At 46.6% G+C, this 25,891-nt stretch overlaps 1 protein-coding gene across 1 annotated transcript in view; it reads right to left on the reverse strand.

Annotated features, from left to right (window-relative positions):
• Positions 1 to 13,334, reverse strand: part of SPACA6 (sperm acrosome associated 6) — a 47,625-nt gene extending 34,291 nt beyond the window's left edge. Inside the window, exons 1-2 of the mRNA XM_030213363.1 lie at positions 13,130 to 13,334; positions 670 to 750 (exon numbers count right to left, since the gene is read on the reverse strand). Coding sequence (XP_030069223.1) covers positions 670 to 750; positions 13,130 to 13,334 — 286 coding nt within the window. The remainder of the gene's footprint in view (positions 1 to 669; positions 751 to 13,129) is intronic.
• Positions 13,335 to 25,891: the final 12,557 nt, after the last annotated feature.

Below are 25,891 nucleotides of genomic sequence, written 5' to 3' on the forward strand. Positions count from 1 at the left end.
TGCACTGCACCGACCACTATACAATTCCAGGGACCTTCATACTGCTGTAATAGATGACTTTAACATCTGGAGGATGATGTCATATTTTTATTCACATTTTGTTTTGGGGGGAGGGGTCAATGACCACTGGGGGGAGTATTGGGGGATCACCCCTGATTCCCTCCAGTGTCATTTGGTCAGTTAAGGCATCTTTTTGTGTCTTATTCATTGTAAAAACAGGTCTAGCTCAAAAGTCTTAGTTTTATTCCTGGACAGTTTTGTTTTGTTCCATTATGGCTGAAAAAAATCCAGGTCTTAGGAATGCCCAAATCCCACCCTTAACACACCCCCGACATGCCCTCTTGAGATTTGGATGCACTGCAGATGAAAAACGTCTGAAAAATAGGTTTCAAAAATACTGATTTGGACATTTTTGTGAGAAAAACATCCAAATGCTGCTTTATGCCACTTTTTAGATGCTTTTTTCTTTCGAAAATGAGCCCCATAATGTACCATTTGACTTTAATCGCATTCCTTTCAGTGAAGCCTCTACATAATGCTTCATACAGAGGCAGCCGGACAAACCACTTCTGCCCCTGCCCTTCTGCTGATTCTGTAATGGGGAAAAAGTTGGTGAGGGTATGGCCTCACTGGCCCATCCTATCTTGTTCACAGATCACCAAGACTTACTGGTTGTTCTAGTGCTTTTCCGCTCTATGTTATGCATTGCCTTAGTAAAGATCCTTTTTACTCTTTCCTTCTCCCGAGCACCTGGAGGAAGACAAATGAAAAACAAAATCTAATTATTTTAATGAAACCCATATTTTTGCTGCCTGTTGGGGTGTAGTCATGGGGGGAGGGAGGACACCTCAGGGGCCTGCCCCCCTACTTCAGGTTCAGGCCCCCTCCAAAACTACGGCACTGGATTCCTAGCTGAAAGGGATGCTCTGCCTCAAACCTCATTGGCCGAAGAGATTCACTGCCTGAGACCCTGCTCATGCTACTTGAGAAGCAGGACGTTGGCAGGGTGCTCCAGCTGCCAATGTTGGTACTTCCCTGCATGCTCACTTCATGCATTGAACTGAGCATGCGCAAGTGCCAGCATCTGAGGCCGGAGCACCTGGCCAGCTTCCTCGCTGCTCAGGCAGCACGAGTGGGGATTCAGGCAATTAATCTTGTTGGCTGGTGGAACTTGAGTATCCCTGCCAGCAAAGATATGATTCAGCTGGGAGGGGGGGACGACTGAGAGGAAATGCCCCCCCAGACAAATAGGGAGAGAAGGAAACAACGCCAGCAGGAGAGTGAAGAGACAGATTGGATGAGAGATAGTAGGAGAAAAAGAGGAGGAGTGAAAGAGAACAACAGCATGAGAGCAGGACTTGCCCATCTGCTAGGAGGTGGACTAGGCATCCACCCACAACAGCACAATTTGGGGAGTGGCACTGATGCAGCAGTCATGGCATCCAAAGAAGATTCATTGGGGCCAGTGCAGGGTCTTTATTATCTGCACATGCCAGGGGCGAACTGAGTGGTCTGGGCCCCTGGGCATTGAGGGTGGTCTGGGGCCCTGCCCGGATGCTGCCCGACACCCCCCTTACCGCCGCACTGCTACCGCCGCAGCCGACGTCCCCGCTGCCCTGGTCCTACCTGAAGGGCCCTGGTGCTCTAGTGGTCTGTGTGTGTGTGGGGGGGGGTGGGGTGGGTGGGAGGAGGAGCATGCTCTTTCCTGCCTGCTGTGCTGCTGCTATTCCCTCACCTGCCAGCGCTGCCATGTTTTCAAAATGGCGGCCGAGACTTCCTGAGGTAGTCTCACGGGGCTCGACAGTCTCATGAGACTTCTGCAGGGAGTCTCGGCTGCCATTTTTAAAGTACAGCGGTGCCGGGCAGGGGCCACTAGATCACCAGTGGCACGCCTTTAAAGGTAGGACCGGAGAGGGCTGTAGTGTGCGGCGGATATCCCAGCAGAGCCTCTGGGTCTCCTAGAGCCTCTGGGCCCTTGGACACTGCCCAGTTGCCCAAATGATCAGTCCGCCCCTGGCACATGCCCAAAGCCTGCTGGGTCTCGCCACCTTCAAAACAGTTCAGAGGGGGCGGGACCTGGCAAGCCTTGAGCATGCAGAGATGTTCAAGGCCCCACACTAGCCATGTTGAACCTTCCATAGACACCGTATCTGCTGCATCAGTGCCAGTAGTGCCTTGGGGATTGTAGGGAAGAGAGAGAAGCTGCTGAATACCTTGCTGGGGGAGGAGGCAGGAGGGGGAAATGATGAACACCTCAAGAAAGGTAGGTAGGGATGGAAAGAGATGCTGGACACTGTGGGATAGGGAGGGAGGGAAAGCAATCTTGGATACCAAGGGAGGAAGGAGGTAGGGAAGGAAAGAGATGCTGGACACTACAGGAGGAGAGGTGGGAGTGAGTGATACTGGCATATTTTTTGCTATGGGTTGCACGGGATGGCAAGTGCCACTGCCAAAATATGGCTTGCCTTACCAGTTTCACTATCTTTGTTGTTTGGGCAGGAGAAAGACTCGGGAAAGGATGCTTCACTCCTTGTCCAGCATCCTCACCCTCTTCTCACCCCCCCCCCCCCCCCACCATGAGGTCTGGCATCTCTCCCTCTCCCTTTCCTCCTCCCCCATGCAGTCCTTCAAACTTCCCATGAATCACTCACTGGCAGCCTCAGCAATGAAGGCAACCCTAGAAACCTCATTTGATACAACTTTTTATTTCTATGTAAGTAGGACACAGCAAAGGGAAGGCTTCTGGGGTCAGCTAGCAGCAAGTTGCCTTCATTGCTGAGGCAGTCGGTGACCTATAGGAAGGTTGAAGAACTGCCAGGGAAGGAGAGAGATACCGGTCACACGTTGGGGGGGGGGGGGGGGGAGACAGAGAGAGTGATGCTACACTTGTGGGTGGGGGAAGGAAACAAAGGTAGAAAAGAGAGAGATCAGATGAGGGGGATAGGGAAGAACAGAGACAGTGGGACCCTCTGAGGGAGGGAGAGAGAGAGAGAGAGATATGCTGGGATGGTTTAAGGTGAGCAGAGAGAAAAAAGAGAAACCAGATGGAGGGAGGAGAGAGATTGGGCAAGACTCTGAACCCACAGATTGTCAAACTTGTGAGTTCTTGTACCAAGCCCAGTACTCCGACCAGGTTCTGCTTGGCAGCTGGACAACCTCGGGTTTCACCTGCGCTGACCGCCATTCCCCAGAGGTTGAGCCCCTAGGTGCGTGTGGCCTGCAGGACTTACGAGACGGAGCTGGAAGCGGGGTGGTGAATGTATCGGCCAGGCAGGCAGCAAGTCAAGAGAGTAATCCAGGTACAGGCAGCAGGTCAAGAGAGTAATCCAGGTACAGGCAAATTCAGTAGGCAGCAGCAGGCAAGAGAGTAATCTAGGCACAGGTAAAGTCAATAGGCAGGCAGCAGGTCAAGAGAGTAATCCAGGTACAGGCAAAGTCAGCAACAAGGGACAAAGCAGAGAAGAAGCAAACTACTGAGCAAGTAACACCTACCAAAGTAGTAACCGAAGCATGGAGTCCAGGAAGAGCTCAGTTGATAAAGTGCTGGCATCTGACATCATAAGGGACCGGCAGGGAGAAGGAGCACAGCCATAGGACAAGAGCAGGGGAAGGAGGAACCGGAAGACCAATAGGAGAGAAGCAAGGGAAGCCAGGCAGAGAGAGAGCAGACCCAGGTGCATGGAAGCAAAGCAATCAAGGAGCCTGGAAGCCAGGCAGAGAGAGAGCAGACCCAGGTGCATGGAAGCAAAGCAATCAAGGAGCCTGTAGCCAGAGAAGAACTACACACACATGGCTCAGAGCTATGCCAGTCAAGTGTGCGTGTCGACGGGACCCCACACAGCCCGAGGACATCATTTGCATTGAGGTAGGGGACATGACACAGATGGAGGAAGGGACAGAGAGAGAGAGAGAGAGAGAGAGAGAGAGAGATGCTGGACTGTGGGGAGGGAGGCAGGAGAGAGAGAGTGAAAGATGCTAGCGCTGGAGTGCGGAGTGCAGGAGAAAAGGAAAAAAGGAGGAGAAACTGGACACAGGGAGGGATATGGGTCATAAGGGGAGGGATGGGGACACAGAGGAGAGGTGCTGGACAGATAGATAAGGATGCAGAGGGAAAGTCAAATGGACAGGAAACCCTGCAAAGAGCAGAAGACAGGTGAGACTTGGGGATGGGAGAACAGGGCAGAACATGGATAGGAGTCATGGAAGGGGGTAGAGGAACAAAGAAGAAGATAACTGGGATTTGGTGATTGAGTGGGAAAGCGTTGGGGGCAGAATAGAGAATTATGGATGGGACAGATGAAGAGGAAATTTTGAGGAGATAGTGAAGACTTGGCAATTGCTAGGTATGAGTGGGATTTGTTGATAGGAGAATGAGTGAGGGGGATAAGTGAAAGGTAGGGAAATGTGGGGAAAGGTTAAGACATATTGTGAATGACCTTGAACACTGGAGAGAAGACGAGAGGCACTGAAAAAGGATTGGTGTACTGGGGATAGGTATGAGAGGAAAGGGATAGCTCTCTGAGGGAGTTGAGTAAGGTGTTAAGAAGATGGTAAAAGAGAGACAATAGGAGATGGGGGTAGAGGGTAAGAGACAGAAGGATGACCTGGAAGCAAGGGAAGGAAGGAGAGACATGGATGGAGAAGGGGCTGGTGAAGGGACGAGAGGCAGTAGGGGGTAGGTGAGGGCTGAGAGGGTGAGTTCAGAGGATGGAAATGAGGAACCAGGAAGTGGGTGAAAGATAGAGAGGTGGAGATAGGAGACTAGGGAAGGAGAGAAAAAGAAAGGGCAATGGGAGTGCTGGAGTAGGGATGGGAGGAAGATGAAAAAGCCGGGTGGTAGATAAGAGGTTTTGAAGGTGAAAAGAAGAAGACTAAGAAGAGGGTAAGAAAAGGAGAGAATGAGTCTATAACAACTCCCCACCAACAAATGGGTGGATATAAAAAAAACATAAAAAGAAATAGCAGCAGGCAGATGTAGAGAAGGAAAGGAAGACAACACGTGGAGAGAAAAGAAATGGAAAGGCAAACCTGGAGAAGAATTTAGGAGAAGACCAACACAAGGACCAGCCCAATTAGAAACATTACTACTACGACTTATCATTTCTATAGCACTACTAGACATACGCAGTGCTGTACACTAAACACATCTGAGAAAGTCCCTGCTTGATAGAACTTACAAACTAATCAGGACAGGCAAACAGGACAAATAAGGATTAGGGAATTATGGTGGGAATGATTAAAACAGATGTGAGTACTGAACAAAGTGACTTGACTTAAAAGCAGCCTCCAAAAAGGTGGGCTTTTTTGAATACAGCCAGTATTTTAGATCCAGGAGAAAGATATACAGGTATAGTTGTAGTCAGAACTGGAGTCAAAGGTTTGGTGAACCTACTCCACAGCACTGTCTAGGGCCCAGTGTAAAATTTAGAGCACTGTCTTTTCATAGGTTGGTTAGAGCTGTTATGGTGTGATAAATTTTCTATATTGGTTTTGAAGTCATCTCACAGGGTTTTGTGTTATTGTGCAAAGAATCTGGTCCTATTTGAAAGCAAGTCCTTGACTCCTCCCCCCCCCCCCCCCCCCCCCCCCCCCGCCAATGCTCAAGATTAGTGGTCTCCACATGAATGGTCACTGCAAAAACAAAAAATCCATATGATTTAATCAAAGTATCTGGTAGTGTTCTGTTCACAAGGTGATAATCACAAATTGAAATATTTTTGTATGGTGAGTTGTAAGGAGATAGCTCCATTGTTGGGGAATATGGAATTTGTGATACAGAGGTGCAGGGTTTATATTGAGATTCTGTCCAATCCTGTAGGGAATCCAGATTTCACTCCCACACAGAAGAAATTGTTGATTGATGGTATCAATTATTAGAGCAGTTTTACCAGGTAGCTGAAACAAGCTGGAGGGTTTCTATATTCATAAAAGGCCCTGGTATCTTAAACCTACCTTGCTCCCATATTGCCACCCCAAATATTTCTGTCTAGAAATGCCACTGGATCAGTGTTCTTTCTAAGTTGTGCAAGAGTCCTCTGCCTGCAGTTTCTACCAATGGTACTGCTATTTCAATATCACATTTTCAAAAGTGAGGGACGGGCAAGTTCTGCAGATCTCCAGATGCCCTGTATGACCCAGTATTTGAAAACAACATATTGAAACACCATCTCCTACTGGTAGCAATGCAGGTGGAGGACTCCCGTACAGCTTACAGGGAACATTGCACCACAGGGGAGGTGGGGGGATATTGGATCTTAGAAAGGGAAATGCTGGACATGGGGGAAGGCCTTGAGCAGCTCCTTAAAGGTGGTGGGCACAGCTATAGGTCTGCCTTAGGCTGGCCCTGCATGACATAGAAGAGCTAGTCATTGTCATACTGGCTCAGACCAAAGGTCCATCTAGCCCTGTATCCTGTTTCTAACAATGGTCAAAGTAGGCCACAAGTACCTGCAGAATCCCAAAAGTAGCAAAATTCCATGAAATGGCTTTCCACTGATCTACCTTAATAATAGTTTATGGACTTTGTCTTCAGGAACCTTTTCTAAACACAGCTGCATTAACTGCCTTTACCACATCCTTTGGCAATGAGTTCCAGAGCTTAATCATGTGTTGAGTGAAAAAAATATTTTCTCCTATTTGTTGTAAATATATATATTTTTTTAACTTAATCTTATTTTTTATTTATTGCATTTGTATCCCACATTCCCCCACCTATTTGCAGGTTCAATGTTGCTTACATAGATTTGTTAACATTGTCATTTCAGGATATCAGATCAGGTACAGTTAGTAATGTGTAAGGGAAAAAAGACGAAAGAAGAGAGTGATTAGGGTAGTTGTAGAAGGTAAGCGTTCATAATTGAGTGGGTTGGTGAGGTGACTTAGTGAGGCTGTAGGTTCTCATTGTAGGCCTTGTTGAAGAAGAATGTCTTCAGAGATGTCTCCTACTTTTATGTGGTGTTGAGAGGAGCAAAGGGCAACCATTCCACTTCTCCCACTTGGAGTTGTATAAAGGAGCTTTAGGAGGGATTTAGAGTGCAGCAGGAGAAGAAGAAAACCTGGAGCACAATCCCAAGTATTGACAGGGGTTTTAGTGTTCTCTAGGAAACAGGAAGCTGCCTACAAAGAAAGGTTTTCTAATTTCCCTAAACTCCTATCTGCCAACCAAGGGAAGGTTTTCTAATTTCCCTAAACTCCTATCTGCCAACCAAGGGAAGGTTTTCTAGTTACCCTAAACTCCTGTCTGCCAATCAAGGGAAGGAGGGACCCCAAAGGGACACCCACAGTAGAAAGGAGAGAGCTAAGGGGCAGAAGGGAGAGAGAGAGAAAGAAACCAGTGGAAAGAGCTCCAGATGGGAAAGGAGCTCCCTCACAACAGATAGTCAGCAGGAATAAATGGGATACCCAACCTGGGGCAAAAAGGACAGGCTGGGCCAAAAAGCTGTGAACACTAATAGCCAGCAGGAGTAAGTGGCTACCCAACTTGGGGTTGGGTAGCTCACTCTGGGGCAAAGAGGACCCCAGAGTGAAGGTTGGATTAAGAAGTTGAGGATACTGGTAACCAGCAGGAGTTAACAGGTTTCCTAACCCAGGGCAATGAGGATCCTGAAGATGATGCTGGACCAGGAAGCTGAGGAGAGCCCAAGGCTCTAGAAGTTGGTGAGCCTGCTCAGCCCACACGGCTAAATTCTGAAAGCCAGGGCTGTGCTGAGAAGAACTGGGGACTGCACAGGTATTTGAGAACTTTGGTTGAGCAACTGCAGAGAGAATATATCTGCCAAAACGAAGGCTGTGTTTTTATTTTGAGAACTATAATAAAGCACATTGGTGTATGTCTAAGAACTGTTCCTTGTTGCTTGTGTCTGAGGGGGAGAAAAACAGAGAACGAGAGCTAAACCGTGCCAGATTCCCCCTGCTCATGACACTTTGTACTTTTTCAAAGAGTGAACAAATGATTTCTGTTTATCCATTCCACTCCACTTGGGATTCCATAGACCTGTATAATATCTCCCCTTAACCATCTGTTCTCCAAGCTGAAGAGCCCTAACCCAGAGCTGGTTCAAGTGATTGTGGTGCCATAAACCGATTTTTGCTTTGGAAGCACCTGCCCATTCGTATCAGTTCTCTTCTTGTGAGCTCCCTCCCCGTGATCCCCATCAGCCCTTCTAGTCAGTTCCCTGTGATCAGCTCTCTTTTAACCAACCCACACCCTCATCTGTATCAGCTTTTTTCTAGACAGTTCCCTGCTCCCTCCCCCCCTGCTGTGAAGGGTGATCTGGTGGGGCAGGCTTTTGGTGCCCTTGAGACTTGGTGTCTGAGCCAGTGTCACACCTGGCCTATGCCTCAAGCCTGCTCTGCCTTAACCTCTTTAACCTCCTCATAAAAGAGCCATTTCATTTCCTTAATTATTTTGGTTGCCATTCTGTACCTTTTCTGATTCTGCTATATCTTTTTTTAAGATGTGGCAAACAGAATTGCATAGAATTTGCAAGGTTCAGTTGTGTCATGGAGCAATACAAAGGCATTATGGTATTCTTTGTTTTATTCTCTGTTCCTTTCCCAATTATTCCTAACATTCTGTTTGCTATTTTGATTGCTGCTATACACTAAGCAGATAATCTCAATGTATTGTTCACAATGACACCCAGATCTTTTTTCCAGAAGAGTAGAACCTAACATTGTGTAGCTCTAATTTGGATTATTCTTTCCTATGTGCATCACTTTACACTTGTCCACATTGAATTTCAACTGCCATTTGGATGCCCAGTCTTCCGGTTTCCCCAGTTTCTTTTGCAATTTCTCAGTCTGCATGCAATTTAACAACTTTTATTAATTTTATGTCATCTGCAAATATGATCATTTCACTTATTGTTCCCTTTTCCAGATCATCATCCTATCCTATATAATAAAATGCACCTCCAACATTCTGAAGCTGAGAAAGTGAAGCCTTCAAGCCTTGAAGCATTCCTGCAACGTTCCAGAACTACGTGTCGTCAATTGAGGAGATGGAGCCTTACAGAGCGCACGAATGCTTCAAGGCTTGAAGGCTTCACTTTCTCACACACACACACACACACACACTCACTCTCTGTCTCTCACATACACTCTCTCTCACACAGACTCACACACACACTCTGTCTCTCACACACTCTCTCTCTGACACAAACACACACACAAACACACTCTCACTCATTCTCTCTCACTCTCACTCATTCTCTCTCACATACACACTCCATCTCTCACCCACACAATCTCTCTCAAGCATACACACTCAGAGGAAAGGGGGGCATTGAACACGCTGGGGAGGAGAGGGAGGGGGGCATGGAACTCGGAGGGAAGGGGGTTCAAGAACTCGGAGGGGATGAGAGAGAGGGAGGGAGGAGAGGAGAGGGAGGGAGGGAGAGGGGTCTGCATCTCGGACGGAAAGGGGGCCTGGAACTCAGAGGGGAGGAGAGGGAGGGAAGGAGGGGGTCATGGAACTCGGAGCCCCACACACACACACACACTCACTCACTCACTCTCTGTCTCTCATATACACTCTCTCTCTCTTTCTTTCACACACACATACACTCTGTCTCTCACACACTCTCTCTCTCTGACACAAACACACACACACTCTGTCTGTCTGTCTCTCTCTCACTCACACACATACTCCATCCCACACTTTCTCTCTTACACACACACACTCTTTCTCAAACATACACACTCCGAGAAAAACCTTGCTAGCGCATTTGTGTCAGAAATGGGCCTGTTTTACTAGTTTATAAATATGTTAAAGAGCACTGGTTCTACTACAGATGTCTGTGGTACTCCACTATTCACCTTCCTCCATTGAGGTAATTGTCCATTTAATCTATCCTCTGTTTGCTATCTATAACCAGTTCCTAGTTCTCAATAGGATATTACCTTCTATCCTATGGATTTTAAATCAACTGGCTTCTTTATCCACATGTTTATTCATGTCATAAAAAAATGTAGCAGATTGGTAAAACAATACTTCCTTTGGCTAAATCCATGCTGACTTTGTCTCATTAAACCATATTTATCTATGTGTTCAGTAAGGGTTCCTTTTACAAAGCAGCACTACCAATTAGCAAGTGCAGAATGTGAAGAAGCCCATGGGAACTGAATGGGCTTCTTCTCATTCAGTGCAATACTAATTTGTAGCACTGCTTTGTAAAAGCAGCCCTAATTGTATTTATTTATTTATTAGGATTTATTTACTGCCTTTTTGAAGAAATTCACTCAAGGTGGTGTACAGTAAGAATTTTGTTCTTTATAATAGTCTCTATATTTTATCCAGCACTGATGTTAGGCTCACTGAGTCTGTAGTTTCCAGGATCACCCCTGTAACCCTTTTTTTTATAATTAGTGTTACACTGGCCACTTTTCAATCTTTATGTTCTGTGGACAATTTTAATGATAAGGTACAGATTACTATTAGTGCATCTGCAATTTCATTTTTGAGTTCTTTCAGTACTCTGGGATATACCACCCTGCACAGGTGATTTGCTGCTGTTTAGCTTGTCAATTTGGCTTATTACATCTTGCAGGTTCTCTGAGATTTGTTTCAGTTCCTCTGTATTGTCACGTTTAAATACTATTTCTGGCATGGGAACTCCCTCACATCCCTCTCAATAAAAACTGAAGCAAAGAATTCATCTAGATTCTGAGATTTGTTTCAGTTCCTCTGTATTGTCACCTTTAAATACTATTTCTGGCATGGGGAACTCCCTCACATCCCACTGAAGCAAAGAATTAATTTAGATTCTCTGCTATGACCTTGTCCTTCCTGAGTGCACCTATTATCTCTTAATGATCTAATGGCCCAACTGACTCTTTCACAGGCTTTCTACATTTAATGTTTCTGAAAAAAAAGTTTTTATTTTGCTTCTGTGGCAAGATTAATTTCATAGTTCTCTTTTGGCCTTCATTATGAAGACTCTGCGTCTAGTTTGCCAGTGCTTATGATGCTTCTTCCTTTGGTCTTCATTCAGACCCTTTTTCCATTTTTTGAAAGATGTCCCTAATAACCTCTTTCACCTCACCCTTTTAACCATGATGGCTGTTTGACCTTTCTTCCACCTTTTTAAAAACATGAAATATGTTTGGTCTGGATTCCAATGGTATTTACAAAATGTTCACACCTGATTTAAACTCGTAACTTGTGCAGCTGTTCCTTTTAGCTTTTTAAAAAACATTTTCCTCATTTTATCATTTGACCTTTTGAAAGTTGAATGCTGATGGAGTAGATTTCCTTAGTCTGTTCAACTTCAGTTATTAACTCAAACTTAATTCTGGTCACCGCATCTCAAAAAGGATATGGCGGAATTAGAAAAGGTACAGAGAAGGGTGACAAAAATAATAAAAGGGCTAGAGCTCTTCAGCTTGGAGAAGAGACGCTGAGGGGAGATATGATAGAGATCTATAAAATACTGAGTGGAGTGGAACAGGTAGACATGAATTGCTTGTTACTCTTTCCAAAAATGCAAGGACTAGGGGGCATGAAATGAAGCTATTAACTAGTAAATTTAAAACAAATCAGAGAAAATATTTCTTCAGTCAGTGTGTAAATAAACTCTGGAATTCATTGTCAGAGAATGTGGTAAAAGCAGTTGGCATAGCAGGGTTTTATAAAGTTTTGATAATTTCCTAAAAGAAAAGTCCATAAGCTAGGAGTGGCCTAGTGGTTAGGGTGGTGGACTTTGGTCCTGAGGAACTGAGTTCAATTCCCACTTCAGGTATAGGCAGCTCCTTGTGACTCTGGGCAAGTCACTTAACCCTCCATTGCCCCATGTAAGCCGCATTGAGCCTGCCATGAGTGGGAAAGCACAGGGTACAAATGTTAAAAAATAAAAAAAAATATTAAGATAAGCTTGGGGAAATCCACTGCTTATTTCTAGGATAAGCAGCATAAAATCTGTTTTATTGTTTTGGGATCTTACCAGGTACTTATGACCTGAACTGGGCTTGATGGACTTTCAGTCTGTCCCAGTATAGCAACGCTTATATTCTTATGATCCACCTATCATTGTGATATAATTTGCACCCTGGTACAGTGTCCCATTCATTATCCTCCTTCCACCAGGTTTCTGCAATGCCTATTATATCTACCTTTTCATTTAGTGCTGGTGACAGAGAAGGCCTAAAAAGAGGTGGAAGGCAGAAACTAAAAATAGGGAGATAGAGGGAGAGAAGGAGATGCAAGTAGTAAAACAACTAGAGACTGAAAAAATGAAGAAAGAAAGGAACAAGGAACACTCAAGCATAAAGTTAAAAAAAACCCACAAAATTTCCAGCCACTGTGTTCCCACAAGCCCATTTGTAGGGTTGCCATCTAGCTCCAGTTTCCAGCTCAAGTTCAATCAGTCTTGATGTTACCCCACTGCATGCAGAGACTTATTCTGATTTCTCTCTTGCATGCAGTAAGATAAGTAAGGGGTGTAGCTAAGCGGGGCCACGGGGGCATGAGCCCCCAAAGATTAAGCCCTGGCCCCCTCTGCTTTGGACCCCCTGCCGCGGACCCCCTGCTGCCACCCCTCCCCCATCGCCTCTGCCAGGTACCTTTGCTGGCAGAGGTCCCCAACCTCCGCCAGCCAAGTCTTCTTCAGCGCTGGTCGACTCTGGTGCCATCGCTGATGATCTATTTCTTACTCCTGATGTCCTGCGTGCACTTCCTGCCGGGGCTACATACAGGACGTGCACGGAGGACGTCAGGAGTCAGAAACAGATCAACAGTGAAGGCGCTGGAGTCGACCAGCACTGAAGAAGACTTCAGTTCGCGGGGGCTGGGGACCCCCACCAGCAAAGGTACCTGGCGGCGGCGGTGACGGGGGGGGGGGGGTCAGTGGGGGGTGGGGGTCCAAAGTGGTGGGGGGGTCAGCGGCTTGGGGAGGTGGCCTAAACTGTGCACCCCACCTCGGGCTCTGGGCCCCCCTCCCGCCAAGGTCTGGCTACGCCCCTGAAGTAAGACTACAAGTCCCTGCATGCAGTGGGAATAAAACCAGGACCAGATCAACCTGTTCTGAAAATCTGGAGCCAGTTAGCAACCTTACCTGCTTGCCATCTGCCACCTCTGGTGTTTGAACACCATTGCTCCATTCCTTTCAGCCAAGATAAAGACTGAGCTCACCAATTTCCAAGTGGCTATACGGACGAAATTCCTCCTTGAACAGATTCTGGCATTCAAATAAATGATCATCGACGTACTGCAGAAACTGTCTGCAGATGCGTAGCCTGTATTCTGCTGTGAAAAAACACAACATACATCCCCTAGTCCCATTTGAGGACAGCAGTACTACTAGCAAGCTGAGTAGGGGCCTATAGGCCTCAATCATCTTTTCACCTGGAACCTGAAACCCAACTAAATTATTTTCATGGAGAAAAGCAGAGCTTGGAATCCTATAGAGGGAGAGATACTGGTGGTCTTTCACGAATGGCCATATTGATTCCCTTTGCCCAAGGATTAGTTGGGTCTTGATGAATAGTTTCTTCAGACTCAATGGTTACAGGTTGAATGTGTCACAATGGCTACTGATGACACTGCCACTCAAACAATGGCCACAGAATGTTGGGTAAGCAGATGTAATTCTGAATGGCCCCTCTGAGACTATAGAGATGCAGGTTTTATCATTCTTGGCTCCATTCATGGCCATGCGTGTGTAGCAGTGGTGATACTTTTACCAGATACTCTTAGACAGCAGTTCCCAAACTCTGGGTTGGGACCCTAAATGGTTCACAGAAAGAGGGCTGCTTCCATGTCCTTTAGACTTTCTTTCTTTATTTTTAATGTATACATTTTAATATGTCAAAAATACTAAATGGGAAATCAAACTGGTAATATGTCAATGCTAAAAATTAATTCAATCTTGTACCTTAAGCTGCTAATGTTCACAGTTTCCATAGAGATATACCAAAATATTTAACAAAGGAAACCTCAAAGCTTCCTAGTGAGGAAATTCAATAATGAATAAAAGTACCACCACCTGGTACACCTCAACTGCAAATGGAGCAGGATAATATCATTGGTTTCTTAATGAATTAAAGGGGGAAAAAAGAACCAATACAAAAATCTCCTTCTAATGGAGAAAAAACATTGGTTCCAAAAAATCCCCCCTGAATCTCATGAAAATATGGAACTGTGAAAGAATGTGCTTTAAAAATGAATAATAGCAATCACACTATAAAGGGACCCCCCCCAAAAAAAAAAAATTTGTTTAAATAGACATTCAACAGGCCTGTATCGAAAATAGACACATCAAAAAAATGGTGAACCAACTTATCCAACTAGAGAAGTACTCTAAACTTCTATCTCTCGTATAAACTTCTGCCGTCTCTCTAATGATACTCTCCAGTAGTAGCATTCAAAGCTTTCACCATCCCATCTTCAGTGCACTGTTGAAATTCACGCCAAACAAACACAAAGATCTTCAACAAGAGCGCCTTGTTTTGCTGGAACTTGCTGCTTCAGGAAGAAATGCTGCCAGATAACTACATGATCGCCAAACCAGATTGACCAAGAGTGTGGACCTATCATTGAAAGATACTCAAGATGTTATCAATGATAGGTGCATTAGACTTTCACCATAACCATGACCAGTAGCAGTGGCATGTGGTGACATTTATAGCAAGGGATTCAGTAGATGTGTTAAACATTTGTGCAATGCATACATTTAACTAAGGTTAAGCTACTCACTGCGCTGAACAATGTCACATCTTGGTCTCTCAGAGTCACCTATAACATTTGCTACTTCTCCTTTTGACTTCTGTGTTGATTTGAAGAAACTAAAGTTCTGTATCACCATCACCTTTCCAAAATCTATCCTTCAGAGTTACACACAGATTGACATTATGCGGTATTGAACTTCAGATTCCATGAAAAAATACTTTGAGCAGTACAGACTTTCTGTGATATCGTGAGGCAGAAGCAGCAAGTTGTTGTGTACCCACACACAAGACGCAAAAGCAGAGAACAGCAGACACATGAATTCCAGGGTGCATGCAATAAAATAAAACAATCTTTGCCTTGCCACCCATTCCTTCTTCAGGTCATACTCAAATAGGAGTGACAGTAGACAATACAAGGTCATGGTTGCTTTGGGCCGCACTAATGGTACAGCTGCCTGAAACATCCATGAAAATGCGATTAACACTAGAAACAGAACCAGCTAACAAGATCTCAAATACTGTAACTTTGGGCCGAACTGAGGGCACAGCTGCCTGAAATATCCATGAAAACACACAAAAATGAACCAGTTAACAAGATCTCAATCACTGTGGCTTTAGGCCAAAATGATGGTACATGATGGCAGGGGCGTAGCCACGGGTGGGCCTGGACGGGCCCAGGCCCACCCACTTTCCCTCCAGGCCCACCCAACATCCATCGCATGTGTGGCGCGCTGCAACGAAAATGCTTGTCCTCCCCGCCGGCGCTGCCTTGGCCCCTGCACGCTACCCTGCCTCTGCCCCTGCCTGCATTCTTTTCTTCAATTGTCGTGTCGCCGGCAGCGCTGCCATTCACTCAGGCAGCTCCGCTCCCCTCTGCCGCGTCCATCTGGCCCTACGTAAACAGGAAGTGCGTCAGAAAGAGCCGGATGGACGCGGCAGAGGGGAGTGGAGCTGCCTGGGTGAATGGCAGCGCTGCTGGCGACGCGACGATCGAAGAAAAGAATGCAGGCAGGGGCAGAGGCAGGGTAGCATGCAGGGGCCGAGGCAGCGCCGGCGGGGAGGACAAGCATTTCCGTTGCAGGCGCGGTGGGACGCAGGGGTGGAGAGAGAGGCAAAGAAGGGCATGAAAGCTGCCTTGCAGCAATTCCTCAAGGCCGCCACACTACAGCAGTGGCCAGGAGGAGAAACTAGTGGTTGGGCATCAGTGTCCTTGCCCTGGGCCTGCCCCGTGAGAGGGGGGGGTGGAGAGAGTGAGTGAGTGAGTGAGACGGTGGGGTAGAGAGATAATTGTTTGACATGGGGGAAGGGAGAGATGCAGGAGGAAAAGAGAGGGAGAATTGTTTGATATGGCTATGGTGGGGAGAGGAAGGGAAAGGCTGCAGAGGAGTGGCAAAGGACGATAGAGGAAAAAAGGGAGTGAGAGATGAGAGAGGGAAATATTGAACATGGCTGGAGGGGAGAGAAAAAGATGTTAGACCAGGGTAGAGAGTTGCACGGGGACAGAAATCTTACCCATCCCCGTCCGTCCCTGCTGGAATCTTACCCGTCCCCACCCGTCCCCGCTGGAATCTTACCCATCCCCACCCATCCCCGCAAAATTTTAACCCATCCCAACCCGTCCCCACCCGTCCCCGCAAGAATTTAACCCATCCCCACCCGTCCCCGTAAGAATTTTAATGGTACATAAAAGAAAATTCCAGTTAGCTCCCTCAGTCTCTCTCTGGATTTGAGCCACAGCACTGTAGGCAAGGAAGGAACGGAAGTTGGAACACTCTGGTGTGCACATTTAAGACTTGTCTCCAATTCACTTGCACTGTGTGCTGAGAGGTCGCCACATGCACGCGCCAGTAGGTCAGGTGACATCTGATTCTCGTGCCTGTGTCAGAACTGAGGTCTGTGCACCAGCCTGGTAGCAAAGAGGATTAATAGTAACATAGTAAGTGACAGCAAATAGACCTGAACGGTCCATCCACTCTGCCAATAGTCACACTCATGATCAAGTCATCATTAAATCAACGAGTGTGATATTATATACTTGATTATGGGTCTTTCCTTCGTGTTTCTGGAACAAAGACCACAGAAGTCTATCTGGCCCTATCCTTATGTTCCAACTACTGGGGTTGCCGTTGAAGCCCACTCCAGTCTATTTGTCTTCTCATTTGTGGGACACAGACCGTAAAAGTCTGTCCAGCACTGTCCTCATATTCCAGCCACTGAAGTTGCTGTCTAAGCCCTTTCCAGCCCACCCTACACCAGATTGCCATGTATGAGACACAGACCATACAAGTCTGCCAGGTATCAGCCCTAGTTCATCACAGCCAGAGTCGCCATTTAAGCGTCACTTGACACATCCACACACATGCAGCCATTTAAGGTTAGGTTTTATATAACGTCCATTTTCTAATTAGAGATCCTCTGTGTTCATCCCACGCCTTTTTGAATTCCATCATCATTTGTGACTCTACCACCTCCTTAATGGAAGACTTTTCATATTTGTGCTGTTAAAGCAAAGAAGAAGAGGAGGAGGAGAAGACAGCACTCAAAGAAATTGGTATTCGGTAGATGAGAGGCTGGTGCAGATGCAGCTTACACTTCTACGAGAAGACCGCAGAACTGCTTCCATCCCCGCGGGAACCCCGCAGGAACTGCCTCCGTCCCCACGGGAACCCCGCAGAGCTGCTTCCATCCCCGTGGGAACCCCGCAGGAACTGCCTCCATCCCCGCGGGAATCCCGCGAACCCCGTTCCCGTGCAACTCTCTAGACCAGGGGCTCAAGGCAGGGAGAGAGAGAGAGAGAAAGAAAGAGATAGTGGACAATATGGGAGAGATGTTGGACATAGAGGTGGAGCAAAGGGAAGGAGAGGTGCTGCACAAGAGAGGGGAAAGAGGGCGATATTGGATCCAGGGGTAGAAGGGAGATATGCTGGACAATGGGTAAGAGAGAGAAATGCAGGACCGTAGAGGGAGGAGGTAAAAGGGAGATGTCAGGCTATGAGAGTGAAGAGAGGATAAAGAGAGAGGGGAGATGGTAATAAAATGAATGAGAGGATAGTGATTACAGGTGGTAGAAATATGGTAATGGTGCGTAGATTGAGGATGGAAGGGAATGGAAGGCTGGAAAGGAATGAGTTTGGATATGGGTGAGGTAGTGGGTGAAAGGAGAAGAAAATTTGATAGATATCTGAAAAGTAAAAAGGAGGAAAAAGTTTAGAAAGAGGATTAAATTTGAGTAGACAGAGGCAGAAAAGAACAAAATACAGAAAGGAAAGAGCTAAAATGGAAAGATCAATATTTCAGAAGCAGTTGTAGTGAGGAAATGGAACGAGAGGAGAGAAAAGACAAATGGACAACAGTTGCTTGAAGAATTAGCAGAAGACGACGGGAAAGTGGGAAGGAGAAACTGAAACCAACATGATAGAAAAATAAAATGTCCAGACAACAAAAGGTAGAAAAATAATTTTATTTTGAATGTTTTAAATGGAATATGTTCAGTTTTATTGTGTTCAGTAGAAAAGGAAATGCATTTTTGTTTTTATTTCTTCAATGTTGCACTAAATGTTGAGGTTCTCAGTTCAATTTTTGTCTACATATTTTTATTTCTAATTTGTAATCCCTTGTTCTGCATTTGGTGATGGTCTGTCAGTGTGAGACTGTAAGGGCAGATGTGGAGATTAAAGAGGAGAGGGCTTCTTTATTTTCTGCCCTGGGCACCAGCATGGCTAACAGCAGCCCTGAGCCTTGCTGTAGCTGGTGGGGATCCCCAAGCCCTGCTAGCTGGAGATCTCCACTGAAGGTGGCCAGAAATCCCTTCTGCTGAGCTTGGCAGATGGGGGCAGCATCCTTGAGCCACTGACAACTAAGCATGCATTGGGTGCCGCTGTCGGTGGCTCAAGGAGTTGTTGCTTCCGACCAAGCTTGGTAAAAGTAAATTCTGGCCATCTTTGTTGGAAGTTTTCAGATGACAGAGCTTGGGGATCTTCATCAGCTAAAGTATTTATCTTTTGAGTTGGGAAATGCTGGGGGAGGGGGTTAGAGAGAAAATTTTGTGCCCGCCCACTTTGGGTTCAGGCTCACCCAAAATTGGCTGTCTGGCTACGCCACTGCATGATGGTACAGCTGCCTGCAACATTCATGAAAATTTGTTTAACACATGAAACTGAACCAGTTAACAAGATCTCAAACACTGTGGCTTTGGGCCGAACTGAAGGTACAGCAGCCTGGAACATCCATGAAAATGCCCTAAACATTTGAAACAGAACAGTTAACAAGCTTTCAGACAACAAGGGCTAAGAGCTTTCTGGAAATGCTCATTTAAAATGAAACTTCATTCACCTCTCCTTTTTTATAAAATGTTCAGTGACATCATTATAGAATTTCGTATTTGACTTTAAAGTCAGGAGTACCTCTTCATCAATTGATAGTTTTGCCAGAGACGAAAGTTGCTCCTTCCCTGTTGTATTCCTGCAATAGTTTTTAATTCTTTTTAAAGTAGAGAAATATCTTTTCACTGTAGTTGTAGTACTCGGAGTTGTAAGAATCAGTGTGCCAAGTTTGTAACTTTCACTGAAGGCAACAGAACGTAGCCCGGTATCTACTACTACTACTTAACATTTCTATAGCGCTACTAGGGTTACGAAGCGCTGTACAGTTTAACAAAGAAGGACAGTCCCTGCTCAAAGGAGCTTACAATCTAAAGGACGAAATGTCAAGTTGGGGCAGTCTAGATTTCCTGAGTAGAGGTGTACTGGTTAGGTGCCGAAGGCGACATTGAAGAGATGGGCTTTGAGCAATGATTTGAAGATGGGCAGGGAGGGGGCCTGGCGTATGGGTTCAGGGAGTTTGTTCCAAGCATGGGGTGAGGCGATGCGAGGCAGAAAGGGCGGAGCCTAGAGTTGGCGGTGGTGGAGAAGGGTACTGAAAGGAGGGATTTGTCTTGAGGGTGGAGGTTACGGGTAGGAACATAAGGGGAAATGAGGGTAGAGAGGTAAGGAGGGGCTGCAGATCGAGTACATTTGTAGGTTAGTAGGAGAAGCTTGAACTGTATGTGGTACCTGATCGGAAGCCAGTGAAGTGACTTGAAGAGAGGGGTGATATGAGTATATCGGTCCAGGCGGAAGATAAGACGTGCAGCAGAGTTCTGAACGGACTGAAGGGGGGATAGATGGCTAAGTGGGAGGCCAGTGAGGAGTAGGTTGCAGTAGTCAAGGTGAGAGGTAATGAGAGAGTGGATGAGAGTTCGGGTGGTGTGCTCAGAGAGGAAAGGGCGAATTTTGCTAATGTTATAGAGGAAGAAGCGACAGGTCTTGGCTATCTGCTGGATATGCGCAGAGAAGGAGAGGGAGGAGTCGAAGATGACACCGAGGTTGCGGGCAGATGAGACGGGGACGATGAGGGTGTTATCAACTGAGATAGAGAGTGAAGGGAGAGGAGAAGTGGGTTTGGGTGGGTAGACAAGAAGTTCGATCTTGGCCAAGTTCAGTTTCAGGTGGCAGTTGGACATCCAGGCAGCAATGTCGGATAAGCAGACCGATACTTTGGCCTGGGTTTCCGCAGTGATGTCCGGTGTGGAGAGATAAAGCTGGGTGTCGTCAGCATAAAGATGATAGTGGAAACCATGAGATGAGATCAGGGAGCCCAGGGAAGAGGTGTAGATTGAAAAAAAGAAGGGGTCCAAGGACAGATCCCTGAGGAACTCCAACAGAGAGCGGGATAGGGGTGGAGGATGAACCATGAGAGTGTACTCTGAAGGTACGATGGGAGAGATAAGAGGAGAACCAGGAGAGGACAGAGCCCTGGAACCCAAAAGAGGACAGTGTGTCAAGAAGTAAGTTGTGATTGACAGTGTCAAAAGCAGCGGATAGGTCGAGGAGGATGAGGATGGAGTAGTGACCTTTGGATTTGGCGAGGAACAGGTCATTGCAGACTTTAGATAGTGCCATTTCTGTCGAGTGTAGGGGGCGAAAGCCGGATTGAAGCGGATCGAGGATGGCATGAGAGGAGAGAAAATCAAGGAAACGGCTGTGAACGGCGCGTTCAAGTATCTTGGAGAGGAAGGGTAGGAGGGAAATGAGGCGATAGTTGGAGGGACAGGTAGGGTCAAGTGATGGTTTTTTGAGGAGTGGTGTGACTACAGCATGCTTGAAGGTGTCTGGGACAGTTGCAGTGGAGAGAGAGAGGTTGAGGATATGATAGATGGGGGGGGGGGTGATAGTAGGAGAGATGGTGTTAAGTAAGTTGGTGGGGATGGGGTCTGAGGAACAGGTGGTGCATTTCGAGGAGGAGAGAAGATGGGCAGTTTCCTCTTCGGTGTAAACTTAGTATTTTATGGATTTCGTGTGGATGTTTACCATTGAACTCTTTAGATAAATCATAGGCTCTAGCTCTGTGGGTGCTAGAGCACCCCCAATATTCTTTTCAGCACTGGCCAGACATCAGAGATGAAATCTTTGGGATGTAGCAAGGAGGTTTAATAACAGGCGACAGCGGAAGCATGCTTAGCCCATTATGTGGGCGGAAGCCATTAGGCGGAGCTTATTGCCCTATCAATTACATTATTTTGAGTGTACCAAGATGGTGGCATCTGCATTGGGGAGAATGAAAACCTTCTTGGGTGGACAGGCTTCAGCCTTGTGATGTTACGCCGTCTCCTGTCATCCAGATTTGGGACAGCAACCTACCACCCCTTTTATATACCCTCACACTCAGTCTATCAAACTTTCATGAATACACCCTTTTATTATTAACGTACAAGGTAAAAGTACACTTGGGAAGCACTCGCCAATAGACAAGAACAATACTGAGCTAGCTCAGAAAGCAACAAACAGGACATTTGTAGAAATGCATTACTCTGTTTATCCTTCTTTTCAAACAGAGTGATTACTTAGCCCCAGTGGCGTAGCAAGGGGGGGGGGGGCGGGAGGGGCGGTCCGCCCCCGGGTGTCAGCTCAGGGGGGGGGTGCTCCCTGCCAGCTCCCCCCCCTTGGCGCATCGACACCCCCTGACCAGCTCCCGCACCGTACCTTTAAAAAGAATGTCGGAATCCGAGGCGAGACGCAGCTCCTCGCGCCTGCCCTGCACGTAAAAGAAATGTGGACCGTCGGGCCTTCCCTCGCTCTATCTGTCCCGCCCTCCGCTGACGCAACTTCCTATTTCCGCAAGGGCGGGACAGACAGAGCGAGGGAAGGCCCGACGGTCCACATTTCTTTTACGTGCAGGGCAGGCGCGAGGGGCTGCACCTCGCCTCGGATTCTGATATTCTTTTTAAAGGTAGGGTGCAGGAGCTGGTCAGGGGGAGGGGGGTGTCGATGCGCCGAGGGGGGGATGTCATCGTGCTGCACCCGGGGGGGGGGTGCAATGGCGAACCGCCCCGCCCCGGATGGCAGCCCTGCTACGCCACTGCTTAGCACACTTTATTTATAACAGCAATCAACCACACTTTACTTGATTAACTCTTTTCAAAACATATTCCTTCTCCTCTTACTCACTGGGGTCTCAGCGCTATCACCATGTGACTATTTCCACAATGACAATTAGACCTACCAGTAACATTGTGTAAACTTTCTCTCTATGCAGCCAATTGTTCCACTGCTGCCATCTGCTGGGTCTATGGTGCTCCTGCAATGAAGCACAAAACTCACAAACATAACATAGCCTTTTACAAAGCAACGGTAAGTCCAATGCGGGCTTACCGCTTGTTAAAAAGGAAGTACCACCAGTCTACCGCAGCAGCCTGGCGGTACTTCCCACCCCCAGCGCGCCGTCATAACCGGCGCTACAAACATATATTTATTTTTGTAACAACAGTGTGTACCCGGCAGTAATCAAGCAGTGTTGCGCACTGCCTGGTTACTGCTGGGTTAGCGCTGGAGTTTTACCGCCACCTCAATGGGTGGCAGTAAGGGCTCCCCCCAAAATGGCACGGCCATTTCTTAGAAAAAAGAAAGACCTATCTTTTACCAGCTGCCATAAAATGGGTCCTTGGCGCGCATCAAAAACACGTGCTGACGCCAGCACAGGCCCCCTTTTGCCGTAGCTTGGTAAAAGGGGCCCATAAAGAGCAACAGAGAGATGCCAAGTCTCGCTCATTAGGAGTTTGTCACACTCATTTGAGAACTTTCTTACTCTCACACTCACACTCTTTGACCTCTATTTCTCACTTATCAGAGCATCAGTACCAGTGCACTGATCTTAATCACTGCTTTTATGAGAGGGAAGCCTTAGAGATGTAAACCAAGTGGTCCAACCAGTAGGAAGAAATCTGAGCATACCTTTCTGCCTACTGTTTCCACTTGCCCTGTCCCTTTTCCCTTTACTGCAAGTACATGTGCTCTGAAGCTGATGTACATACTTGTAACTACTGGGTAGAAGATAATTTTCAGCTCAAAAAATGTACCCAAATTGCTCCCCACTTTGTATTCTTTCAGAGGCTCCAAAGAAAAGCCAATATCATCTAATGCTACCTTGATTCATTTGTAAAGCAATACTTCACTTAAATCATTCTAGATTTATACTCTGGATGTACCGTCTGAAAAATCTCACTCTTTGGTCTTCATTCTCACTCCTTAGCATGGTAAATCTTACTCTCTGGGATAGTTCACCCTTGGCATCTCTGCAGATAATAATAATAATAAAACTTTCTTTCCATCCCGCTATATCTAAAACATTCTAAATGGGGAACAAAAATTACATACAAAATAAAATCAAACCAATACAACCCAATATTATACACTAATAAAAAAAAGGCCCGTTTCTGAGAGCAATGAAATGGGTGCTAGCAAGGTTTTCATTGAAGTGTGTATGTTTGAGATTGAGTGTGTGTGAGACAGAGTGAATGTGCGAGTGTGTGTGTGTGTGAGTGAGACTGTCTGTGTGAGAGTGCGTGTTCGAGACAGAGAGTGTGCTGCAGGGTCCCCCCTTCCGTGTGTTGACATCCTTCCCGCTTCCCCTCTGTGTTTCCTTTTCCCATATCCTTCTTGTCCCCCTCCCCCCTCCCAGCCTCAGGGTCGTGGCCCCCCCCCCCCGGCCTGCAGGATCGTGGGCCCTCTGGCGGCGTTTTTCTGCATCGTAATGTGTATGTTTGAGAGAGTGTGTGTGAGAGTGAGTGTGTGAGAGAGAGTGAATGTGCGAGTGTGTGTGTGACAGAGTGAGAGTGTGTGTAGAGTGTTTGTGCGAGAATTTGAGTGTGTCGGTGAGAGGGAATCCTAGCTTCAGGGTGTTGGCCCCCCTCCCTTGGCCTTTCAGGATGGTGGTCCCTCCGTCGGCCGGCGTTTTTCCCCCTCCCCCCCTTCCTGCCCTCCCCCTTCCCTCCTCGCAGGTTTAGGTTCGAGTGCCCCCCCCCTTCTAGTGCCTTTCAGGGTCGTGGCGCTCCCTCCGACTGAAGCTGTCTCCCTTCCTGGCACGTTCAGGCAGGCAGGCAGGCAGGCTGGCTCCCTGCGTGTGTCCGACGTTCAGGCTGCCTGCCTGCGTCGCTCCCTCCATGTCTCCGAGTTTGTGCGGGACGATGGGAGTCCTGCGGAGTTGGGAAATGGCTGCCGAGGGGCAAGGGGAGTCAGATCGCGTGTCGCCGATGCTTGCGTCCCCGCCTGCCTCCCTCCGACGTTGTGCGGGTGATGTTAGTCCTCCGGAGGTGGGAAATGTCCGCCGAGGGTCAGAGGGAGATGGCGTTTAGCCGATTGTCATAGTGCCGCCCTCGACATCATGACGTTATGATGCGAGGGCAGGCCAGACACTCCAGGCCAAACCGGATATCTCTGGCGCCTCAAGTTTCCGGCTTGAGGCTTCATGGAACGTTGGAGGTGCCTTTTATTATATAGAGATTACTACAATTGTTATACAAAAGCATACAGTACTAAAAAAAACAGATGCAATCTTATTAATCTAATAATCAATATGCTTGAACAAACACATGGGTTTTCTGCACAGAACAAAGCTGAGGTTGATAATACCTCACAGAGGAACTGAGTATTGGTGAAATACAACCATTCAATACTTTAAAAAACAATAACAAGATTTTAAACTCAATGCGAAACTTTACAGGAAGCCAATGTAAAGACTTCAAGATGGGAGTGATATGGTCATAGCATAATTTTCCCATAACCACTCTTGCTATGGAATTCTGGGCTACCTGTAAAGCCCTCAATGAGCCACTCACAATACCCATAAACAGGCCATTGCACTAGTCCATCAAGGGACAAACCACAGATTGAACAACCTTGTGAAAATTTTTCTCTATTACAAAAGGTGTAATACATCTGATTATTTTCAATTTATAAAAAAACTTTCAAAAATCATATTCTGAACTTGTTTCTTCATAGACAAAGCTGTAGAAAGTTGAACTCCCAAATTTCTAATCTCATTAAGTACTGGAATTTCAACAGAATTCATACTAAGGGGCCCTTTTACTAAGCTGCTTAAGTGCCTATGCACGCCCAACATGCACCAATTTGGAGTTACTGTCTGGCTACCATGTGGCTCTTGTGGTAATTTCATTTTTGGCGTGCGTCTGATATGCGCGCCAAGTGGCATTTGATGTGTATAGGTCATTACTAGCCAGTTACTGCATGAGACTTTATCGCTAGGTCAATGGCTTGCAGTAAGGTCTCAGACCCAAAATGGATGCATGCCAATTTTTATTTTGCTGCACGTCCATTTTCGGCAAAAATTTTAAAAAGGCATTTTTTGCGGGTGCGCTGAAAAATGGATCTGTGCACGCCCCAAACACGTGCCTACACTACTGCAGGCCATTTTCAGCACACCTTAGTAAAAGGAGCCCTAAATACTTTGGGACAATCCACCTCGGTGAGACCAGACAACAAAAGAATTTGAGTTTTAGCGATGTTAACTTTCAAATGATTGCCTTCCATCCATTTCATAATCTTTGTCAAACACAATCGTAACTTTGCAAAAGTGTCTTCAAAAGAACATTCAATCGACAGTAAAAACTGAATGTCATCGGCATACAGTTTATACTGCACACTGAGACATTTCAATATAATATATAGTGGTATGAGGAAAAGATTGAAAAGCATTGCAGACAGGAGCCTTGAGGGACCCCAGTTGAAAATGCCACAAACTTAGATTTTTCTGATTCATTGAATAAACTATCAGCCTTATTTTCGAAAGTGATGGGTGCCCAGATTTCTACCCAAATCGGGAGATAGGCGCCCATCTCGCAAAGGCGCCCAAATCGGTATAATCGAAAGCCGATTTTGGGCGTCTTCAACTGCAC

The sequence above is a fragment of the Microcaecilia unicolor genome, chromosome 8, assembly GCF_901765095.1.
Source record: "Microcaecilia unicolor chromosome 8, aMicUni1.1, whole genome shotgun sequence".
Classification (NCBI taxonomy): domain Eukaryota; kingdom Metazoa; phylum Chordata; class Amphibia; order Gymnophiona; family Siphonopidae; genus Microcaecilia; species Microcaecilia unicolor.